Source organism: Convolutriloba macropyga, chromosome 12 (assembly GCF_964194025.1).
Source record: "Convolutriloba macropyga chromosome 12, txConMacr16.3, whole genome shotgun sequence".
NCBI lineage: Eukaryota > Metazoa > Xenacoelomorpha > Acoela > Convolutidae > Convolutriloba > Convolutriloba macropyga.
In genome coordinates this window covers 56,732,773-56,756,181 of record NC_134479.1, presented here as the reverse complement: position 1 = coordinate 56,756,181, position 23,409 = coordinate 56,732,773, and the positions used below count along the sequence as shown (strand labels likewise).

The 23,409-nt window shown below is 37.0% G+C and overlaps 1 protein-coding gene across 1 annotated transcript in view; it reads right to left on the bottom strand.

Annotated features, from left to right (window-relative positions):
• Nucleotides 1-23,409, bottom strand: part of LOC142351174 (uncharacterized) — a 51,343-nt gene that overhangs the window by 14,978 nt on the left and 12,956 nt on the right. The window contains exons 4-5 of the mRNA XM_075403295.1: nt 22,408-22,576; nt 10,927-11,082 (exon numbers count right to left, since the gene is read on the bottom strand). Coding sequence (XP_075259410.1) covers nt 10,927-11,082; nt 22,408-22,576 — 325 coding nt within the window. The remainder of the gene's footprint in view (nt 1-10,926; nt 11,083-22,407; nt 22,577-23,409) is intronic.

The following is a 23,409-nucleotide window of genomic DNA, read 5'->3' as shown; positions in this document are numbered from 1 at the left end:
AACAAATATACAATAACGCTTATAAAAAGAGCTTAGAAAACAAAAACCGCGCACATAAACATAGAAACAAACACAAATTAGGCAAGCCACTTGAGGTTGGACAAAAAGTTCTAATGGAAAACCATCAAATTGAGTTAGGAAAGTCAAAAAAACTACATGAACTAAGATCAGGACATTATACTGTAGAAAAAAAACTAACCAATGTTAACTATGAATTAATTTTAGATAGCAACCCGGCCACCAGGAAGGTCGCTCATAGAAATCACCTAGTCGAGTACTATCCAGCTACTGAAACTATACCAGAGTTAACCCTAGAGTATGGTATAGATAAAAATAATTGTAACACATTTTATAATAATCTAATGACAAGTCAGATGATTAAACTCAACAGTCCCTTGACTAAATTCTCCTTCCAAAGCCCCACTAACACCGAATATTTCCCCGTGGATAATTTCATACGAAGAGAACTCCCCTGTGCAGAACTTCGACTCTGACCGAACACCTACCAATTTCGATTCTGGATTCAACGAAGCAAGTTCAGGTGGTCGTGACAACCCACCTCCAGTCCAAATACACCTGCCTAGCGGCAGTCGAACAAGAAGTTCAACTCCTTGCCCACAGCACAATTCTAGAATACCTCTAGACCCTAATTTAAGTCCTCTCCGCCCTAATACATCGGAACAAGGACCTTCTAATTTACAAACTTTAGAAAATAATAATAATAGGCGAACTTCTAGTCGCTCGGCCAAGCCGCCATCACGCTATCAAGCCGGATTTACTTAACTTTGTTTTAGGTAGCAATAAATCCAGTCAACATTTACTGGCAGTGCCTATTACTACAACTCATAGCCTTAATTCCCGACTTGAAGCGCTAAAAAGACAGGATGAAAAGATATCCTTGTTTTGAAAAACTCTATTTTTATTTACTTATAAGTCTTTTCTACTTTTGTACTTTTTCCATAGTTATTAACGCTACTGGACCTCCTTTTGAGGATGTTAATGACGTATCTAACAAACTTAGGGTCATTCATTATGACTGTTCTAAAATGAAAGAAAATAAAATGTATGCTTTAACACAAGTTTCTCCTTGCAAAATTACACCCGAAAAAACATTCAGATGGTTGATACACATGTAACACTTTATCAACGGTCTTATCGGACCTTTGTTAAAGCTCTTATGTGCAAAGTCACTGCAATGCTCATTCGTTATAATTGTGGTATGTTCTCCCATTCATCAATTGTACACAACGCTCCAATAAAAACATACGATATTATTGTTTCACCCGAACAATGCCTAAATGCTAATAAAACTGGAAAAATTACTGTTACCGAATTTGACGATGATGACATGGAAATTGACATAAAACATGGAATAAAAACTGTCTCCTATAAAAACCAGGGAGTTGATCTTGAAGGTGAATCATCAACATCTTGTGATAATCGTGGTCAAATTAAACACTTCTCTTTTGAAACCCTGATGCAAGAAACTGTACTCGATATTGATCTTAATGACAGATCTGTCTATAACAGTCAAGGACTAAAACTTCCTTGTGCCCTCTCAGAAGGAGGTTGTCATTCGTCATCACTCGACCCCTTTGCATACAATTGGGAGGCACTTTAAAATTGTATAGTTACTAAAAGATTTTCACAAAACGCAAAAATGCTAAAACAAGAAAACGAACTTGGTAACGTACAGTATTTCATAGTGAGTGATGAAAAACCGGAGACGCCCTATGAAGGACAAGGAACGTATTCTCCTGCTGAAATGGACATAAAAATTAGAGTAATTGATGAAAAAGAAAAGGTGTGTGGAAAACCAGAATTTATTTACAGAACAAATTTAGATTCTTTAAATGTTTCTTTTAAAGGCGGATTTAATATGAAGACTGGCAAACCTTATAAAACAAAAACTCAACAATTTTTCATCAACTTCGTGTTGAACCTGACAATAGCCTAAGTGTAAATGGGTTTAATAGGAAGCCTTCAGATAAACAGATCCGAACATCCGACAATGGTTTTGTTGCATGGGAACACTTAGACAAAGACAAGTTAGACTATGATCTTAACCTTGCGGTAAAAATGGATTTTGTCATATATCATAATTACATGCAAATAAAACAAGCATGGAAAGGTTTGGTCATAGAACAATGCGAACTTGACCGAACTCAAAAACAAATGATACTAATGCAGGCTATCCAAAACAATCGTTTAGCTGGATATATGTTAACCGGCAACCGCTCGATGTTCTTAGACACAGATGGTAGCATAGGTTGGCTGTACCACTGTCCAAAACGAAACTCACCACTTCAGGTTCTTGAACAGTGTTATGATAGGATTCCTATTCATTATGATGGTAGGACAATGTTCGTCGACCCAATTACTCGACAAACCTACCCTTTTGCAAACGAAGTAGATTGTGTTGGAGGCTACAAAAATGCCTACCAATTAGATATTAATAATGAAAATTCATGGTACCATTTGATGCCAGCACCTGTTCCTTTACAACCGCCAAAAATATTCTCTTCAAGAGTTATTAGTTCTATTCCAAAATTTACCGGTTACGAATCGCAACGTGCCGGAATTTACACACCAAATCAACTTAAATCTTTTTGGGACAATATCTTGCATTCGGAAGCTTCAAAATCTGTTTTGACAAAAATTTCAAGAGAAGTTCTAGAAGGAAGAAGCATAGACTATTCTCAAAAAGATATCTATGCGTCGGCAATGGGAATTAACAGACAAATTTATCTAGATTCTCTTCTTTCACCTACATTTTTTACAGACCAGTTCAAAGGCACTTTTGGAATCATCACTTTTTATCTGGAAAAAATTGGAGTTTATTTTGCTTGTTTCTTGTGCATAAAATTCTTAACTGATGTAATCGTAACAATCATAAAAGCATTCGAAATCCACAAAATATCCAACAAAACAATGGGTTTTTGGAAAATTCTATTAGGAGCAACATATAATCTTTGTATCTTATCGTTCTTTACACCGGTATTCTCTAACGAAACCAAACCGTCGGCCCCGCAGAACAACAATCATTTTTTACCGCTTAGTAATTATCAACCTTACAGCACAATAGAAAAAACTTACAAATGCGTTGAGGATCAACCTCGAGAAAATAAAATTGATGAGCATTGTCATACAGAAAATAATAAAGTAGAATACCCAATTCTGGCGTCACATCAACCACAACCACAAAATGATGCAACCATTTGAAGTGTGGGGCACCTCCTTAAAGCTGTTAATAAAAAAATCATCTTTTTCATAAAAAAATAATTTGTCTCAAAAATAAAAAAAAATTTATTCGTATTAGACTCTATAAGTTAATCAATATCTTGTTTAGATACACCTCAAGGATGCTATGCTGTGCAACCCAAATTCATAAAACAGCCTAACGCTTTTTTCATTCGATTTGGACATTACACCGGACAAATATTATCATCAAGTATTTCCGATTTAAAAACTACTGTAACTATTAGAGTTGCATCTTTCAACTTCAGTGACATTATAGACCTGGACGTACCGCATTCAAATTTTCAATACTTCTCATTGTTAAGAGCCCTGATTGATGACACAATTACTTTTGTAAACATTGGAGTCGAATACAAAATTGTTTCAAAGCGTCTGAAGAAAAATATTATTAGACTTTGACTTTTCCTGTAAGAGACATGTGTGGATTCCTTTCTTGCTTTTTATTTCTTATAATCCATTTTCAACTATGTAATCGCAACTATGTCTATCTAACTATTGCCTGCACTCTTCCCCTACTCCGATTTTGCTTCAGTGAATCCGATTGATATATTATCTATAAATATCAATCGTTGTCAATAATCCTCTTTTCAGAAATAATTGACACACCCTTTTTTATCCTTTTTTTAACATTTACATACTTTTATACATAGTTTTGAAATGAAGAACAATAAGTTAATTAACAACTAAAACGCTTCCATTAATGTACTTTTTGTTTCAAAATAGACTCGTTATAATTTATCAAATAAAAAAAACTTTTGAAGAAAATCACGGAGACATTTTCCCTCAAATCGTTATAAATTATAAGTTTTGGGACACTTGGGAAAACGATACTGTGATTTCAACCCCTCATTCGTTGTATTGGAATTATTTCGTGTATTTAGCACAATTCGACCCTAATAGTCTGCCAAATGAGCTAGATCAGCAACATGATTCATTTAACTAATAGAAACTTACAAATCAGAATCAGAAACCAAAATTTTGAGCTATTAGCCGTATACTATGTTTCCGCTATAAGTATAATGACTTTCGCAAAAAACCCATGACAAATATTTACAGACTTTTAACTATTTTCATCACTCATCCTCAGTTCGCCGAATTCACCATTTTTCTAGCATTCAAAGAGAACTCGGTATTTCAAGTACAACATGCAATCTACATTGCTTAGGTATCATTTTAAACTATGATATTTGCAGTTAACAATAAATTTGTAGAGTTACAAAAAATTGAACGATCTTTTGATGCATACCCAACTCCTGTACCTACTATGCTAGTAACGCTCCAAGAAATCCAAAGTGAAAAAATTTGTTTAATAAGTATTAATCCTCTTTCAGTTCATTGGAAATTCTTCCTCTTTATTCTAGAAAACCCAAACTGTGTACCTCACAATCTTTAGTTTGAATTGCCAAAAAGTGATTCTTCTCAAAACGATTTCATTACTAAAGAATTGGAAACAATTAACAATTGAAAAACAGCAATGATATTCTCATACCAAAATTGCCTTATACAAATTCAATTTTTTGAAAAATCATTTGTGACAACAAAAAGTAACAGAGCTATACCACAACTAATACTCCATTTCGAATATTTAAACACTTGGACTGATGGAACCATCATCTTAACACCATCTTCCCCCTATTGGACATTCTTCATAAATATATCCCAAGCTTTAAATGGTTCCAAAATCCCTTTTAATTTAGATCTCCTATAATGCTGTTCCACTTTGGTGAGCGACTAGTCAAAGTAGAATCCCTCGAGAGATCATTCATTGAAACTCCCACTGCAGAAATAAAGCCCTGTATAATCATACATTATACTGACTACGAACGTGGATGTGAGGGTTCTACTCGAGTCACCATGGGAATGATGCACTGGGAATTTTTTCTCGCACTCATCGATATCGAAGAGCACTTCCCAGTCAACTTGGGCGCTCTTCAGTAAAGTAATTTGTTTTACATAACTTGCTCTCCACAAAAAAATTTTTTTTTCTCCTTTCCTCTTCTTCATTTTTTTCTATCCTTTTTTTTCTGATCAATTTGTTCTTTTCCCTTCATTTCTTTCCAAATTGTTAAAACTAAAATGATTTTGTTTATTGGTAAGGAAAAAATTAAAATTGTTAAAGTAGAAAGATGGTTCAATAGTTGTTTCACACAGTATAAAGCATGTATCAAGATAACTTATATGTTTTTAAGCACCGGTACAATTAATCATTATTACATTTATCCAAACGAGAAACACTGGAATTTCTTTTTTGCTATTGCAGATTTAAATGTAACTATCCCCAACGAACTTGAACACCATGGATTAGAACTCGTATACCCGGATGTTTCTGATTTGTCCTTATAATGGGAAACATTCTGAAAATATCGTCTCAGCAACCTCAAATTGATACAACCCCTAAAATTGAATGCCCTGTTTGTTATCTCCCTTGCCGTCAATTCAAAAAATTGCACAAAAACCCAAATGGTCAGCCCCCCCATTTTGCTTGCATTCCTTGTAGAAATGAATTATTTAAATATTGGAACCAACCTAAACGCCCCATTTGCGTTACTCCCATTTATACAATCAGTCATTGCCATTATTTCCAGTGTGATTCCTGTCAAGAAGTCAAAAGTTATCCACCTGCCACAGTCACTTCAGGGATTTTCACCCAAAACAATCAATTTGTTTGCAGTGTATGACCTTCACAACTACTAAATGCCCCTTATGCAAACAAACAATTGACCCAAACAACCCGCGCTAAAATCCTTGATTCAAAACTACCTTCACAAATTATCCAAAATGTTTATCCCCAAAGTACTTGATTTTTCATTAATGGCCCTCATGATTATTGCAGCAGCCTTCTCCTTCGTTTTAACCGTTTTCCTCGTTGTTGTAAGTATCCCTTTCAATTTTTTGATGTTAATAGTTATATTAGTAATAGAGCAAACAATAAAATCCCAAAATAATCAACAACCAAATCCTCCAACCATACCAGTCCCATAATCCCCTCCAATAACAATCTTCCAAAAATGAATACAATTGACAAAGAAACCAATACTATAGAATCCAAACCGGTCTCATTAATTTGTTTATGCTGCAGACGCGAAACAATTGTTTTCAAGAAATTACACGAAAACCCCCCTAACGAACTACCCCACGTAATGTGTCTGCTCTGTTACCAATATGTTATAAAAGATATGGGCTATGATTTTTGTCCAAAATGCTCTAAATTTAATGTTATCTTTTCAATCTTTAACTGGTTTCAATGTGATATTTGCAAACAAACAAGATATCAATACTCTGTTGCAAAAGCGTTTCATCACAGTGATCATAAGCCCGTCAACTTTTGTAAATTTTGCGTAGAAGATTATACATTATGCCCTCGTTGCGAAAAAAACAACCACATAATCTAAAATGCGTCCAAGAACATCCAAAATTTTACTTCTTTCCCTAGTTTTATTTTTTATCCAATCGATATCCCTAATTCAACTCAGTTTTTACCAGGAGCAAGTCACCTCCTTCACCCTAGTTCTGCACTACTCATTGAATTGACAAAATGCAACCCATAACATTGTTTATTCTTCTATTTGTTCTCTTATGCGCATTGGCAATATCCTTTTTTATTAATAGCTACCTCCTTTCCGCAATTCGCCAAATTTTCTCCAGATACTAAAAATGACCAATCTAGACCTATCCACAAAAATATTTATCCTAATCCTAATTACCTTGCTTGCCATATCGCTCCTCATTAATCTCGTCCTACTACAGTTTCTCAAAGGTTTTCCTGTTTCTATCTAAGGAAAATAAGAGAACAGTCACTCGATGGGTCTTTCACAATCCCTATTCGACGGTTTCCGTTGGTTCTATCCCCATAAGGACATTATCTGCCCCATATGTTCACGGAAACCCGTTATTGTAGAAAAACTGCATAAACAATTTCCCAGAGAAAATCCTCACTATGTATGTATTCCTTGCAGAAAGGCACTTTTTAAAAGATACCCAAACCCTAAATGTCCCATTTTTCTTCGACCTTGTCTTCCCGTCATGATCACATCCTACTTTCATTGCAATTTATGCAAAAAATGAAAACAGAATTAGGAATAACAAAACACCCACATTTTTCCCAACATGACAAACACCGATTCTGTCGAGTGTGCATAAATAAGCTGACAAGATGTCCCATTTGCAAAAATTTTCTTTAGACAACGTTGTCTGATAAACCAAAACAACTCAAGTACAAACGATCTTTTTTTCTCTCTTTTAACTTTTCCTCGGGAAGGGGTTATCTCAGCTTTCTCCAGCCTGCCCCCCTGCCTTTTGAATCTAAATAATTCAGAACACTAACACGATAACTGAAAATTCCAAAAATGACCCGGAAAATTTCTTTCTTTCAACTCAGCAAGGTTGTCCCCCCAGCTGCACGGGTCGTTGCAGCCGTGTTAGTGTGACGCACGCCCCAAGACTCACACCTCCGGGCAGCGGAGAAAGACGTACTTGTGCCAGGGCTGCCCGCCTGGCATAAGTATAAATATTTTTTCATTATTGCCCCCCCTCCTTTATTAAAGTTAACTTTGCATTTAGCAAAACAAAAACTTTTATACCAAACTTTAATAACAAATACATTTAGCATTATAATTTTTAGGTAAAGCAGTTAGCAACAAAACCTTACAAAAACATTTTTACAATAGAATACATTTTATATTAGCAATACAATTGCAAACTTGAAAAGAAGCCATAATGTGTGATATCGATGACACAGGCTAACCAAAATCAAAATATTTTAGATCACCCACAAGGAAACACAATGACTACCAGACCCACACTCGCAAGCGTAGTAATCCCCAATCAACATCAACAAGTAACAACACAACAAGAACAAACACAAACCCATTCTTCCCAGCCTCCTATTTTCTCAAAGCCTCCATTTACTACAACCATTGCACCTCCATCAAATTCGAGTCAATATGATCCACAAAACAATTGGATAGTCGATCGAAAGAGACCAGCACCAGGAAATCAACAAAGCAGTCACGCAGAGAAGATAAGAAAAATGGCAAATATAGATGACCTCATTAGTGACAACGAGCGAAAGGACATCCCCTATTGCTTGAAAATTCAGAAAATTAGGGAAAACGTTGTAAATCCCATGAACCCCAGATTTGTGACGAACTTGAAGTATACTTTGAAAATGCAAGCCAATACGTTCGGAATCTCTGACAAAGTTAAGGTTCAGAACATTTCAACCGGCGAAGAATTTCTTGCGAAAACTGAAAATCTGCCTTTTTTGAAAGAGTTCTCATTACCAGAAACAACAAACGTCTGGAGAATAAAAGACAGAGATACCCAAAAGAACACTTACCTCGCCAGAAACAATCAGCTGGACTCGTATGTCAACTTCCCCTATGCCCACTTAACTGCCTTCCCGACGCCTGCGGACGCCATCGAAGAAGTCACCCAAGCTTCACTAATTCCGGAGAAGTCCAAGTTCCGACAGGAGTTATTTGTTAAAGAAACCGAATTGCAGGAGCTACAAATTAGATTTGAAAGATTACAAATGCAGAACAGTGAAATAGAGAAAGTAACAAGCGATGACTATTGGCGGAGGCAGTACATCGTCTCCCAGCAAGCAAAAAAAAACGGAGGAAAGTAATGTTAAAGAAATTAACAAAGTGTATGCAAGAAAGCATTTAGAAATCACTACAGCCAATCAGAATTCAGGAGTGGAGAACAAAAAACTGGTTGAAAAAGTACAGCAACTCAACTCTGAATTGACGAAACTCAAGAAGAAGAACCGAAAACAAAAAAGGATAATCAAGGAACTATCAAATACAGAAAAGCATGAAGATGGAGATGAAGTAGTGGAAGTTGTTGATATCATGGACGACGGAAACAGTCCAGTACCAAGCCCAGTCATTTTGCCCCCAGAATTTTTTGAATAATACAGCACAACATTATCGCCCTTTGCGATTAATTTTATAGCATACAATTGTCACCCTTTGTGATTAATTTCATAACTGTCTGAACTTGTTGTAACTCATTTATATGTCTCAAGCGCAATAAAATTATATACGATGCAATATATTTCTTTTTTTTAATCATTTTCTTTTCTATCTTAAAAATCGGGGTGAGCTGTAGTATTACGAGAGCCGTTACAAATGAACGGATAACTAATCCCGCATTAGAGCGAACGTATTTAGGCGCTAATTAACCATTCTTTTGCCGGGCGCTAAACAAACTAAGGCTTGTTAAGACTACCAGTACACAAGTATTTAAACAACTCGGTTCGACTTATTTAAATAACACAACTTTAGGCCTGGATCTCCTCGCTTATATCCAGGATAGAAAATGTACGTTGTTGAACGTAGGCGGCCTGTAAAACCACAGTTTCTTTTGATTTAAATTACTTCTGCTTTTGACAGTTGCAATGCAGATCTTTCCCCCCAAGTTCAATAAAGATGAAGCAGATTGCTTCAGGGGAAAAGACAATAGCGTCTCATAAAAAGCCCCCAAGAAAACCATAATTGTTGCGGTTTTAGAAGAGGGGAAAAGCAGAAAACAGGCGCCTACGAAATCAATAATTGATGCTCTCAGCTTTTTAGATTTTTATTATTTTTTGGAGTTTCAATAATTTCTCCGTGAGATAAAAAAGATTAATTCTCTTGCCTTCTCGGCCAATAGGAAAATTAAGAAGCACCTCACTATGAACGTGAGTTTGTGATTCGCTCCCTATCGGCCCAAACGGAGCTGAGAGGAATTAATTGTTTCTCTCAGCGAAGTGGGACGGAATAAAATTAGAGAGACAGAAATCACTCCCAGAAGCAAGCAGCAGACAACTGCTTTCATTTTTCTCAAAATTTAACTTCACTTTAACAATAAAATAGTCGAACAAAATTGTTTAATAACTTAGACAAATAATTCCAGATTTAATTTTATAACTTTCTTTTTCGACAAATAACATAACTGAAGAAACACCCAAGTGAACGATCGCCCAGCAGCTCACCTCCATTTCACCACTACACAACTGGTAATTAGTAAGCTGTAATTTTATATTTACTCTTTTATAAATTAAATACTTTCAGCCCCCCAACTATTTTAAATTGAGACTTATAGCACAGACAGGTCTTAGGCATATATCTTTGCCTTCGATTTGTTATATCTTTTGTCAAATTTGACTGGCATACATAAAGAGATCCCGTATTGTGTGATCTGTAAGAGCCAAGCCAAATTTGATAAAATTTACGTCTTTGGTTTTTTTGATACTAAAAATAGGCAGGCAATAAATTTTCAATAACTACAGTCTTAGCTACAGTTCCACGCAGTGTATTTGAACTCGGCATCTCGTTTTAAACAGATAAACGATTATTTAAATGTTTAAGTAACGAATAATATGCTAATTCTCTTCTAATTCAGTTTGAAGGTTTATAAATTCGTAGCAGCAATTTTGCTCCAGTGAAACGAAGCAAGTTGTACATTGCCAGGGCTTGCAAGATCTTGATTTTCTGGACAAAATTTGGGATGTGTTAATAACACATCTTGTTGAGACGCACGCCTTGATAAGAGCTTGTTTATATAACTTATTTTCCACTCGTCAGCTGTTGCCACGAACTGACACTGACCCACTGTTCTTAATAGAGTTAAACGAAGATATTAACTAGGAACAACAAATGCACGAGGAACAACAAAATTTACCTTGTTGTGGGTCGAGGGACAGTAGCACCAGTGGGATTGAGAGATCGAAGAAGCCGCCGTCTAGAAACTGTCCAATAGCCGAGTTCAGTTGGGCCTTTAGAAACGGGTGAAGGTAGTTCACGAGAAGAATTATTCCATGGAACTCAAAATCAACTTCTAAAATGGAGGTGCAAAATTGTGAGTTTTGGTCGCAACTCTTTTTCAGTACTTACTGATAAAGTACAGGCCTCGACTTATGAGAACACATTTAAAGTTCATTTTTTTTGGGGGGGGGGGGGTGTCAATACATTTTGGTCATAACTCTTTTTCAGTATTTAGTGAAAAACATATTTCTAGCATTGAAAAAGTCAAATTCAGATGTTTTGTTTCCATGTTTTTTGGTAACTGACAGTTACCAATGTGGGAAATAAAGTCAAGTTTTTTGCGGCAAATCATCTTAACTTCCGTATTTAGCCATCTTGAAGTTGCATCCGCAACATGCTCCACGGGGGCAACAGGAATAAGAGGGTAAAACACGAATAAATCCACCAAATAAATATTGTTTCTAATTCCAGTTAGAATCCATAAACCCAAATTAAATTGAATAAAACTATATGCAACCCCCTTTGCCTAAAACCGGAGCGCAAAAATATCAACAAAAAAGCTAATCAGCGAAAACACGGACGAGACCGGACACGGGGCGGACGAAGGTGCCGTAAGCCGTTTTCACTTTAACTACTCTGTTGTTACCATCTCGTCCAGGGAACACTTCTTCTGCTCTTCCCAGAGGCCAAATACCACGTGGGGTGGAGTCTTTCAAGATCCACACCACATCGTTGACTTTGAGTGAATTCCCGTCGTTTTCGGTCCATTTTGGTCGCTTTATCAAGGTCGGTAGGTATTCCCGGACCAGTCTCCTCCAGATGTGGTTGAGGAATTGTTGAACATTCTTCCAAGACTTCATGTTAGCTGGCTTGGTTGACGGGAAGATACCAGGGGCAAGAGAGTTGTATGGACGCTGAAGTAGAAAATGGTTTGGCGTCAATGGTTCTTCGTTTTCCATGGCGTCCGACACGTTTGCAAGTGGTCTGGAGTTCATCATAGCTTCTGCTTCAACCATGATTGTGCGGAAAACGTCAGGAGTAAACTTTCTTGACCCTAGAATGATCAGGAGCGTCCGCTTGATACTCTGGATCAGCCGCTCCCAAGCGCCGCCAAAATGAGGGCCATAAGATGGGTTGAAGTGCCACTTGGTGTTCTGTGCTGCGAGTGCTTTGTGAATTTCGTCCTTGTCGAGATCATTCAGACACCTTTTGAGTTCCTTTTTGTCACCAACAAAAGTCTTACCGTTGTCACTGTACAAATCAGCGGGCTGACATCTTCGCGAAGTGAAGCGGCGGTAGGCGTTCAGAAAAGTGTCTGTATTCAAATCTGGAAATGTTTCCAAGTGAACAGCTCGCGTTACCAGACAAGTAAAGATGAGGCCGTAGTGTTTCTGAAGCTTATCTTTTTCTTCCTCAATGTAAAATGGGCCGAAAAAGTCTAATCCGCAGTTGGCAAATGTAAATTGTTTGTTTTCAGTCGGGAAGCGGCAATCAGGTAGCGGTGCCATAAATGTCTCTATGCTTTGCCGTTCGAAACGTCGACAAAGGAAGCATTTGTATCTAATGCTCTACAGTGTTCTGCGGAGACCAATTACGTAGTACCTTTGCTGTACAAAAGCTTTCTGTTCCCTGATGCACACACATGCGATGGGCATGTTCGGGGTATAAACAACAAATGTGATCTTTTGCATGAAGTAGTATTGGCCGCTTGGCCGAAACGAGTTCACTGGGAGCAAAAATTAGCTTTCCACAGACGCGTAATATACCGCTCTTATCAAGCATTGGGTTTAACGACCTGTGTTTGAATTTCGGGTCCAGTTTACGGCTACCTTTTAGCAACTCGATGACGATTGGGAAGCTATTGACTTGCGACATTTGTATCAAGTAAGATTTTGATAATTCAATGTCTTCAACAGTGTTTTGATGATGATTGTCACGCTGTTTTTTCGCTCTGTAGATCAGATTGAAAACAGTAGCTATCGTTAGCAAAATCTTTGTCCATGTTGAAAACTGTTTAGGGTCGAGTACTGGTGTCTTGGTTCTTAAGGCAGATCGTGTTGTTGCAGCACAAATCGGCATTTGCTTTGTAGGTCTACAAAAGACATCATTTGTGGAGAGAAAATTTGGTGGCTTAAACCAATTTGCTTCAATTTCCTTGGGTTCTAAACCACGAGTACCATGATCAGCTGGGTTTAAGTTTGTCGCAATATGATTCCAATTGTCAGGTTTGCTTTTTACTTTTATTTCTGCAATGCGATTAGCAACAAAAACTGTTTGCTTCTTGGAAGAACCAATCCAGTCAAGGACAACTTGACTATCCGTCCAATAAAAAACATTGCTGATTTCAACAGAGAGTTCATGTCTAACAAAATTAAGGAGTTGAACACCTGTGACAGATGCCTCTAGTTCCAACTTTGGAACGCTCAACTGTTTTACGGGCGCTACTTTGCATTTCCCGATCACGAATGCAGTTTGTACTTCGTTGCTGGTCTTATTCAAGCTCCTGAGGTAGACAACAGCACGTTGCAACAATTGATGCATCAACAAAAACATGCAACTGGTTCTCTGTCTCCAGTAGATTCTGTGTTGTCATCTGTCGTGCAATTTCAAGTTGAGGCATAGAGTGATAACTGTTAAGGAGCTTTTGTAAGGGATGTAGAAGTTCAATTGGGAGTGGCTCGTCCCATTTTCTACCTAACTTCCAAAATTGCTGAAGAAGAATTTTGAACTTTATTGTCATTGGGCCAAGAAACCCAATTGTGTCAAAAATCGATGACACAAGACTGAAAAGTTTCCGTTGAGTGTATTGTTCAGCTTCTTTAGGGAATTCTCCGAGGGATTTCATAAAAAAATGTATCTTTTTCAAGGTTCCATTTTTGTCCGAGGACTCTTGTTTCACTCTTGGGCTCCTCGAGGTCTTCTGGAGTATTACACTGAAGAGCCTGTTGATGGTTTGACAGGAATTTTGTAAGGCGGAAACCACCGGCTCTCAGGCAGTTCTTTACTTCAAATGCAGTCGCGTTGGCATTTTCAGGAGAGTCGAAGGACTGGATGTAGTCATCCATATAAAAATAAGACTATAGCGCTCTGTGCTTTTGGATATGTCTCGACGTTGTCCTCTGCGCATCTGTTTAAGAGAAAAATTGCACAAGATGGTGAGCAAGTTGCACCGAAAATCAATCCGGTGAATTGAAACTGTCGCACATCATTGTCAATAGACCATAGGAAACGTAGTGCAGATTGATCTTCATTTCGGATGCCGATTTGCATGAACATTCCTTCACTGTCTACCAAAATAGCAATAGGTTTTTCACGAAATCTGACCAAAATTCCTATTAGACTGTTTAAGAGGTCTGGTCCTGTTAGAGGATTGGAATTTAGTGACTCGCCTTTGATTTTTGACGCTGCATTGGCGACACGACGCACTTTGTTTGGTTTGTTTGCGCTTTGAACAGGGTGATGCGGCAAGTACCAAATTTTCTCAGGGGGTGGGTCTGTCATTTCCACTGGCTTAACGTAATTTTTCTCGAGATCTGTAACAAGAGTCTGTTGGTACATATCACTTAGTTTTGGATCACTATTAAGTCGTTTGTTCAAACTGTTTAGCTGATTGAGGGCAGAAAAATAGTTATTTTGAAGATTGGCAGGTACTTTCCATGGAACACCTATTTCATACCTTTCGCCTGTGTGGTTGATAGTACTCTCAAGTATTCGAATGGCAGACTTTTCATCTTCAGTGATAGTATTATCTTCTTTTCTGGTACCATCGTTCTCTATTGACCAAAATTCTTGTATCAAATCGTCCAAGGGTTGTTCTGGACTTTTCCGACAGACATGGTATACAGATACTTTCGATTTGTTAGAAGATTTTGAAGAGCAGTTTCCTAGTGTGTTCAGGTACTCTCCTGCAAGTGTCCATCCAAGCTTTGTCTTTACTCCAAAGGGACGGATTTCGGTGCCTTGAATTACTTCAGTAGGATGCGTAAAGGCAAAAGCATTGACACCAAGGAGTGCTCCAATCTTACCTTCGGCAATGTCTGGGAAATATATGTGTCGAAGTTCATTGAAAGCATCGCAAACATAGTTTAGCTCAGTGACATTGGCTGCATTAACGTTTAGTGTAGGGGTGCTGTAGGCTCTGGATATTTGGAACTTTTCATCAAACTGATTAAAAGGGCAAACTGTTATTGGTTGCTTTATTTTTGATAGGGGCATTTCGTAATCAACGCTTAGATATTGAACAGTAGTTGAAGATTGATATTTGCGTGGGAGTTCCAGGTAGTCAGAAACAGCATCTAATAAAACCGTAAACTGACTGCCGGGGTCAATGAGAGCATACGTGTCGAATACTTTATCTTCTTTGATATAGGATACTGGCAGCAGCTGTAACTGCTCAAACCAATCTTTCGTTGTACTGGATATTTGGTTGACATTGAAATTTTGGCTGGTAGAAGGTCCATTCAAATTGGCACGTTTCGATGACTGTTGATTAAACTTATTTCCAAAATTTTTTCCGTACCTGAGATTGCTTTTGGGTTTGAATTGTGTTATTTTATTCTGAGTTTCTTCATTACTTTTTTGCGTTTGTGAGTTGTTGTCGTCTTTCGATGACCAATTTTGTTGACCTGAGGTTTTAGTTTGCTGTTGGACGTTGCTGGTAGTAAAAGCGGCATGTGTTCTGCTGAATTGTTTAGCTGGATTATGTAGTGTCTTTTGGTGAAAACCATTACACACCTGACAACGCTTCGAGGAGGGACAAGTGTGTCTGCGATGTTGATTACTTAAACAGTTCGTACACAAGCTATTTTCTGGATAGTTTGGAATCGACTTTCAGGGGACAATTTATGGTAGTCGGAACAAGTTGCAACAAAATGCGGTTTGTGACATTGAACACAATTTGTGTGCTTGTTTGCAAACTGTTGCTCATTTTTCGAGCCGTTATGATTAACCTTTCGTTGATCTAAATCGTTCCTTTGAGACTGTCTGGCAGTTGTTAGCTTAAACTGTTCTTGAACCGATTGTTGTGCTGTCACAGCAGGATAATTACCGTTTTTGTTGTGAGTGAAGGTACTGGTTCTATTTTCCTGGTTTACTTTGTCATAAACCCTTGCTTGAACATCAAGCCATTTTTGAAACTCAACAAGGGTAGTTGTTGTAACATTCTCTGTCAGGGTGTATTCATTTCATTTAAGAAGCAATTTGTGGGGAATTTTTTCCTTCGCTTTCCTCAATAAAGTAGACGATTGAAGGTCGGCTTGAAAACCTAGGTTCTGAAAAACCTGGACAAGTCTCTTTAGAAGTGAAGAGAATGCTATGAAGGATTGCTTATTGTAAGAACTATTACATTTCCAGCTCTCTAATTGGTTGATAAAAGCGTTGACAACAACTGAAGGGTCGCCAAAGCGGCTCATTATCTCGTTGAGGGCTGTATTATAATAGGATGGATCACAAGAGTAAGCATGTATCAGATCCTTCGCCTTACCCGACACTGAACTCTCTAGGTAGGTTATTCTGTGTGTGTGTCAGTAAGTGAAATGTTTTTGTGAACCATTGAGAAAAAATTATCCACTCGTGGTAGTGCATGGGGTTACCATTAAAATTTTGCAATTTTAATGGCGACAATTCGATTGATCATTTTAGGTCGACGGATGTTGGCTGAAGTTCACTATTGGTCATTAAGGGGACAAATTGTCCAGCTGTAGCAAACACTGGAGCCTGATGCTGCCTTACGCTTGAAGTTAGCAAGATGTTAGTTGGATAAAGATTAGGTAGAGGGGGAGGTCGCAAGTGCGAAATTTCGTCGTTTGAATGTTTTCGATTCACAGCGGGTTCAGCTGCCATGTTCTTGATGGGTAAAGGATATGATAAATAAGCGTTTGTGTTGTTCTGACCGTTATCCACCATACTGGTTTGAGTAGCCGGATTGAAGCTATGGACTGGTTTGTTCGCTTCTTGAGCGGTTGTGGAATGCGTTGTAAGAAGTTGTAGATCGCTCTGCACTGACTGGATGTTTGCTTGCGCTGGGGTAGTAGATGGGTAAACAGGAGGCCTTTGAACTGCTAAACCCTGAATTGGCAAGCTGTTTGTCAAGGTTTTGTTTTTTACGGGATCATTGAGACCGATGTTGAAAGAACTGACACGTTGCACAAAACTGTTTTCAGGCTTTTGAGGTTTGAGTTGAACATCTTGTTCTTTTGAAAAACAATAGCTCTGGACGTCCGAAACTACGTTTGCAGCTGTTGTTGGTTGTAGATTGTTTGTGAAACAATAATGCATAGGCTGAACGTAGTTTTGTTTAGATGACTGAGGGATTTGATCTATTGTCAAGTATTCAGGTCGATGATTAAGAGGCTTGTCAATAATTGCTTTGCCAAGGAATGGGTTTCCACATTCATCTTGAAGGGTTGGACAAGGTTCGTTGACGTTTCGGAAGCCTCTCTGGTGGATTAATGAATACTGTTGTGTCGTTCGGTTGTGAAGTGGCTGCTTGCTCGACAAATGTTCAGTGATAACATTACGTGTTGGTGTTGATCGTTCTGAATCCAGTCGTCGGCTGCTTGTGCGAGAGGGAGTTGTGACTTCATCGCGAAATCTTGTTGAGGACTGGCTTAATAGACCATCATCTTCCAATGTGTCAACTTCCAGTTCGGATTGCTGCAGTCTGGATGTTAAGGCTCTCTGTCTGTCGAGAATCGAAGTTGCTGTACTCTGGTGAGGCTTCGCCCTCAACACTACTTCTGTCTTCTTGTCCAATTCTGTTTGCAGCGTTTTGGCTCTGCTTATCAGTAGATTTAATGGTCGGAAGCTCTTTCTATTGTCTATTGCCTTCTGTAACAAATCAGGCTGGCTTTTCAAAGAACTTTCCGTTGATTTAAACATGTTTACTGCAAACTGACACTCGTCGTTGTTCCTTTGCGACATCTTTGATCTCTGTTGTTGTTGTTGTTGTTGTTGTTGTTGTTGTTGTTGTTATGCTTGTCTTTCAGGTTAAAATGAAAACGGCTAAAAACCGGAGCGACGAACTTTTGATGTCAAAATCTAATTTGGCTAATCAGCCAAATTTCCTATAAAAGTTCAGCGACGCAAATTTTTTCGAAAACAAGAATCCTAAGGTTGTGATGGTGCTAATTATTGTAGATTTTATTTGCTAAAAAAGAAAAAAACTCGTTCGAACCTGTCGTCTTTTTTTTAACAGGACCAAATAACTGCTACGAATAGATTTTCTTTTTTGTTTTCAAATAATTTTTTTTCGGACAATGACTGTAAACTTTAGTTTGTGCTTTCTCCCTGAATGTAAGCAAAAAACAATTAGTTCTACCGTTTTACTTTTACGAGAAGCCCAAAAGGAGGTTGCTGAAAACAAATTATATAATAAAAATTTTTTTCGGAGCGACTAGGCAACGAGGGTTACAAGAAAAAACGTTGGTTGTTGAGTTGTCTCTGTATTGATTTAGGAAAACCCACTAAGGACTTCTCTGTGTAGAACTGTTTGAGGTGGTTGAGAGATGTTTTGCTCTTCTTGAAATAATTGAAATCTTCTAAATGGGGTGACTACTGATACCAAAAAAAAAGGCTTCTCATTTTACAATGGTGACTTCTGAAACCAGTAAAAATTATCGATTTCTTCTCGGTAACTACTGGAACCGTGCAAAATTTGAAAATTTGTTCTTCTGATTGGTGACTATTGAGACCAGCAGTGGAATAGGGACTTCTTCTCGGTGACGTTTGTGACCGCGGACAAGGAAAAAAATAAACGGTTCTTAAAGTTAACAGAGGAAAACTTTTTGCGTTTGTTTTTTTTTGCTGAAGGCTATATTTTATATATATCGTTTTGCAAATCTTTCGAAAAATCAGATCTTTGTGCTAGCTGGGAAGTTGTTTTATGTGTTTTGCTTTCTTTATCGGAGGTGTTCTTGGGATTTTGTAATAAGAGTTTTCTATTTTTAAAGAAACCTGTTTCGAACTTTTTTCTGTAACTCTTATTGATTCCCGACTCCGAATATAATATATTCGAAAAGAAAAATTTTGAGACGATTTTAAAATCTTACTCAAAAAATGAGTTAGACTGTTTGATTTATAATTTAGGTTTTTTTTGTGCAGTCCGAAAATCGAAATCGTTTTTCTTTTTTTTTCGAAAGGCCTTTCTAACTTCACTTTTTTTGAGGCTGACTAATATCAACTTTCGTCAATTGCATGGTAAATCAGAGGGCTAGTTTGACAACTTGGTTTGCTTTTCAAGGCGATGTGTAGTCAGAAAAATAAACTATTTTTCTGAATTTTCTGATTTCAAAAAAGTTTTCTTGGCTATTCGCGTTATTGAGATCACAATTCAATGTATTGACCTATATAGCTTTCTCTCCAGTGTAAAATCACAGGAATAGCATAAGAGTTCAAAACTGCAAATAGACAGGATGTAAGGTCAGGAAATCAAAAGGAGTTTTTTTTATTTTTCTGGCTTCAGAAAAAATTTTAAAAAATTCCTGATTTTTCTTGTTTTTGAGATCCCAGTGTACTATATTGTCTAAAACAACTTTCTGGCTACTGCAAAACTAACTCACAAAGATAGTTTAAGAGCTTATTTTGTGAATTAATAAGGTATGGGGGTCAGAAAATCGAAATGGGTTTTTTTATTTTTCTGATTTCAGAAAAAACTCTGACATTTCTCGTGTTTGATGACTCAGTATACTAAATCGACCAAAATAGCTTTCTGGCTACTGCAAAACTAACTCACAAAGATAATTTAAGAGTTTATTTTCTGAATCAATAAGATATGGGGTCAGAAAATCAAAATGGGTTTTCTGATTTTTCTGATTTCAAAAAAATTTTCTGACCATTCTCGTTTTTGATGACTCAGTATACTATATCGACCCAAAAAAGCTTTCTGGCTACTGCAGAACTAACTCACAAAGATAGTTTAAGAGTTTATTTTGTGAATCAATAAGATATGGGGTCTGAAAATCAATATGGGTTTTTTGATTTTTCTGATTTCAGAAAAAAGTTTCTGACAATTCTCGTTTTTGATGACTCAGTATACTATATCGACCAAAATAGCTTTCTGGCTACTGCAGAACTAACTCATAAAGATAGTTTAAGAGTTTATATTGGGAATCAAAAAGATATGGGGTCAGAAAATCAAAATGGGTTTTTTGATTTTTCTGATTTCAGAAAAAATTTTCTGACAATTCTCGTTTTTGATTACTCAGTATACTATATCGACCCAAAATAGCTTTCTGGCTACTGCAAAACTAACTCACAAAGATAATTTAAGAGTTTATTTTGTGAATCAATAAGATATGGGGTCAGAAAATCAAAATGGGTTTTCTGATTTTTCTGACTTCAGAAAAATTTTCTGACCATTCTTGTGTTTGATGACTCAGTATACTAAATCGACCAAAATAGCTTTCTGGCTACTGCAAAACTAACTCATAAAGATAGTTTAAGAGTTTATATTGTGAATCAAAAAGATATGGGGTCAGAAAATCAAAATGGGTTTTTTGATTTTTCTGATTTCAGAAAAATTTTTCTGACAATTCTCGTTTTTGATTACTCAGTATACTATATCGACCCAAAATAGCTTTCTGGCTGCTGCAAAACTAACTCACAAAGATAGTTCAAGAGTTTATTTGTGAATCGAAAAGATATGGGGTCAGAAAATCAAGATGAGTTTTTTGAATTTTCTGATTTCAGAAAAATTTTTCTAACATTTCTTGTTTTTGAGATCCCTGTGCAATACATTGACTAAAATGGGTTTCTGACTACTTCAAAACAAACTCACAGTCTAAACAAACTAACTAGATTAACCGTTTTTACTGTGAATCAACTGGATATGTGGTCAGAAAATCAGAATGGACTTTTTGAATTTTCTGATTTTAGAAAAAATTTTCTAACATTTCTTGTTTTTAAGACTCCAGTATAATATATCGACTAGAATGGCCTTCTCGCTATTTGAAAATTAGCTCAAAAAAATAGTTCGAAGGCTTTTTTGGTATTTCATTAGAATATGCAACCAGAAAATCAAAATGGATTTTTTGATTTTTCTGATTTTGCGACCGTTTTTCTGACTTTTGGCCTTTTTCTCACCAAATTTTTCTTTTAAAGTAGTTAAATTGCTTTTACTTGCTATTAGAATAAGAAAATTAGTCAAAGTTTATCAATTGAGGTGTTATGGTAACAGAAAACAGGTTTTTTGGGGGACAAATTTCGATTTTTTGGTGGCTTTTTGTCGAAAAAATTAGAGATTTTTGGCTCGATCTAACCGGGGAACAGGACATCAGAGGTGGCGTCTGAGACCTCGGGCGGACTTCTGCTGGTGACGTCTGAAACCAGTAAAAAACTAGAACCTCTTGTAGGGGTGACGTCTGAAACCCAACTTGCAAAAAAAATTGTCCTTGGTGACATCTGATTCCAGTAAAAAATCCATGCAGGAGATCATTGTCTGCTCTTGTCACAACCAAGTAATCGTTAGCGTCTGTATTTGTAACATCAGAAGGTTGAATGTCGGTTAGTTACCATTAATATGTAGTGAAAAACATATTTCTAGCATTGAAAAAGTCAAATTCAGATGTTTTGTTTCCATGTTTTTTGGTAACTGACAGTTACCAATGTGGGAAATAAAGTCAAGTTTTTTGCGGCAAATCATCTTAACTTCCGTATTTAGCCATCTTGAAGTTGCATCCGCAACATGCTCCACGGGGGCAACAGGAATAAGAGGGTAAAACACGAATAAATCCACCAAATAAATATTGTTTCTAATTCCAGTTAGAATCCATAAACCCAAATTAAATTGAATAAAACTATATGCAACCCCCTTTGCCTAAAACCGGAGCGCAAAAATATCAACAAAAAAGCTAATCAGCGAAAACACGGGCGAGACCGGACACGGGGCGGACGAAAGTGCCGTAAGCCGTTTTCACTTTAACTACTCTGTTGTTACCATCTCGTCCAGGGAATACTTCTTCTTCTTCTTGCCAAAATACCCAATGCCATTATACCCAATTTATTCCCTTTAATCTTTTCGTTCAATAATCCGATTACAAATTAGCACTCAATTTTACAAGCATGTTTTCTCGTAATTAAGTTGCTAGTTTAATCCCATGTTCGTTTGTGATAGTTTCATATCAAGTCCCACGGGCCGCTGAGGCATGGCCATGGCCCGCGAGGCATGGCCAAACGCACTAACTAAATATTATGCTAAATAATCGTTCTGATAGTTTCAACGTTAGAATAAAATATTGGGTATTTTGTCACGTTGGGTATTTTGGCATTGGGTATTTTTTCCTGACACCTTAATGACAATTTTAGAGAAAACTCTAAAACCCCGAATAATTGGTTTAAAAAACTTATAACTCACTCCTGCTAATTAAAATCAGATTTATTTAAGACTTTCGACTGTACTAACCGTACATTCTGTTAACCAGCTGATCAACAGTGTGGAATTTGAGTCTGATTCTGGATGCAATTTGATCACGTCTCAAATGTCCGTAACTGTTGCTCCATAGACCACTATCATTAGTTATAGACTCGTAAAAGCAATCTGACAAACTAATAGCTGCAGTCTTGTCAATATCTACAACGGGATCTCTTTAATACATGCAAGTCACAATAGTAGTTTACACGTTTGTTTTTGAAATTCGCGCAATCGAATGCGCTGATTTTGGAATTGTTGATTTTAAAGAATGTGCTGAAATTGTTCTGAACTTTGGTAAGAAGTATGCTGAAATAATGTCAGAAATATGAAAAAACTCATAAGAAATGCATTTACAAGTGCTGAAAATATTTTTAGCGCATTCAGCACCTAAAACTAAACTGTCAGCACATTGCGCGCGTTTCTTACATAATTTCAGAACTTTGAAAGTACTTCTATCAAATTTTTCGCTTACACTCGCTCTAACTGTAACATGAGTAGTCAAATGAGGACGTTTATCTGCTGAGATCTTGCAAGACTCGTGTATCAACACATATAACCGTTGTTTTGTGAGATTCTTGGCAGATAACCGTCAACTGCGTAAGACGCTTTCAATGAATCCTTCGCGCCATAAGTTCTACAACAAGTTTTTTTGAGTTAAAGAGAATAATGCTTCTCCAAAACTTGCTAATACGTTTTCAAAAAATTGGACACCTGATTGCGTGGAATTTTTGATTTCGTGTCTGTATAACATTTCCTCACAGCTGAAAGAGGTTCTATAGAACCTCTGATAGATTTAATCTTCACTAGGTTTTAATACTTAGGTTTTAACACTAGGTTTTAAGTTATTTAATTGAGCATGTAAATATGGTTTAATGCTTTATTAATTAAGAACGTAAAGAAGGTGGTTTAAATTTTTATTAATTGAGCAATCAGAAGTAGGTAAAGTCTTAATTAGATACCACATAGAAACGGAGTTAACATTTGCCATTCATA